The following is a 1,536-nucleotide window of genomic DNA, read 5'->3' as shown; positions in this document are numbered from 1 at the left end:
CCTCACATAATACATATTTCTTAAATATAGTGTTTACAAATTATAACCATTGATGATACACTGACACTCAAAACTTAACTCTTTCAAATAAGCATTGGCAGTATTCTATGTATATTCTTGATGTCATCCTATTTATCATATTCTCTTAGAAGAATTGAACAGTTTAAGTCAATGGATGATAATTGGATAAAAATCATTCCCTCACTGGTATGACACTAACCTCTTCCTAGCTAGCTGGTCTTGATACTGTGACTTTTGCTGGTCAAGTTTTGACTGCTCTTGCAAAGTCTTCCTTCGCTCCTCCTGTTCTATGCGTTTCCCCTCTGCTTTTGCTGCCTCAATTTGCACCTAAGAAAAGATATACATTGTTAAAATTATATATAGTTGATTCTGTGTCAAAAATCTATTCATTCTTTTTCTTAATTCAAAACACAAGATATATATATATGTATCCAAAACAGTCCTAGAAAGCAATTTTATGTGTTACATACAATGCATGTGCAAATTTCTGTATAACTCTGAAACCCCTATTTCAAATTAGAATTCTAAATTACTTTTTTTTATCTACAAACCTCCATTTCCTTAGCTCTTGTCATTATTTCCTTCTGCTTTGTCTCTTCCTGCATCAATGATAGATTGAGGGCTTCCTTTGCAAATGCTGAAATTTTCAAGTCACATATTAGTCATTTCCTAATAATTAGCAACTTCCTAAAAATTTAGTACACAAAATTATTTGACCAGAGTAAACAGGTTTTCCATATGAATACATACCTGACTTCTCTAACTCTTTGGCAGCCTTAGCAGCACGTTCCAGGGCAGCCGAGTCAAACCGGTAAGCTTCCATGCTGGTGTTGCCCTTCCCACGGTCATTTGGTCCATCTGGCCCTCCATCACCGCCTGAAGCTCCAGGAGGTGGCACAAACTGAGAAAAGTCCTGAGGGCGCTGGTTCATACCAAAAAGCCAAGACATGGTGTATCTGCAAGTCAAAATTAATCAATTTAAGAAACAGGGATACTCCATGCTCCATTGTATCACTTGTAAAAAAAAAATAAGATCATTGTCCTCCATGTACATCCTCACCTGGAAATAAATTCACTGATCAATTAGAGATTATGAATTTATAGATAATAAATAGAAAACTCACTTTCTGATGACTAATTGGTCTCCAGTATATTTTGCTTATGGTAATCTATTTTAAATCTTGTACTGAAAGTACCATGATCATATACCTAATATGATATCAAAACGAATTACTCAACATAAAAATACAGCCAATAATGATGTTTATAAATATGCTTTTAATGAAAGATGTGACCTTACAAAAATCTTTCAAAAACAATCAGGCATCTATAAAAATCAATAGTAACCATAGTATTTACACTATCTTTCCAATCAGTTAAGTGTGTGATGGCAACCTACAGAACCATTTCTATTTTTTAACTTAAACTTTGACCCCATAAATTTTATATCTAATACTTATCTAAAAATAAGTTTTGGTAAATTTTCAGTTTCACGCAGCCATCCTACCTAAGAGC

General features: G+C 33.7%; 1 protein-coding gene across 1 annotated transcript; it reads right to left on the bottom strand.

Annotated features, from left to right (window-relative positions):
• Positions 1–220: 220 nt before the first annotated feature.
• On the bottom strand, positions 221–985 carry LOC119587025 (ATPase family AAA domain-containing protein 3A homolog; the record flags this gene model as incomplete). The annotated part of the gene is given in 3 exon segments (XM_037935768.1): positions 221–348; positions 573–658; positions 772–985. Coding segments are annotated over 3 exon segments (413 nt in total), but the record flags the coding sequence as incomplete, so codon positions are not given.
• Between the last annotated feature and the right edge of the window lie 551 nt (positions 986–1,536).

This window comes from Penaeus monodon, chromosome 22 (assembly GCF_015228065.2).
Source record: "Penaeus monodon isolate SGIC_2016 chromosome 22, NSTDA_Pmon_1, whole genome shotgun sequence".
Taxonomy (NCBI): domain Eukaryota; kingdom Metazoa; phylum Arthropoda; class Malacostraca; order Decapoda; family Penaeidae; genus Penaeus; species Penaeus monodon.
This window is presented reverse-complemented; position numbering and strand designations above follow the sequence as displayed.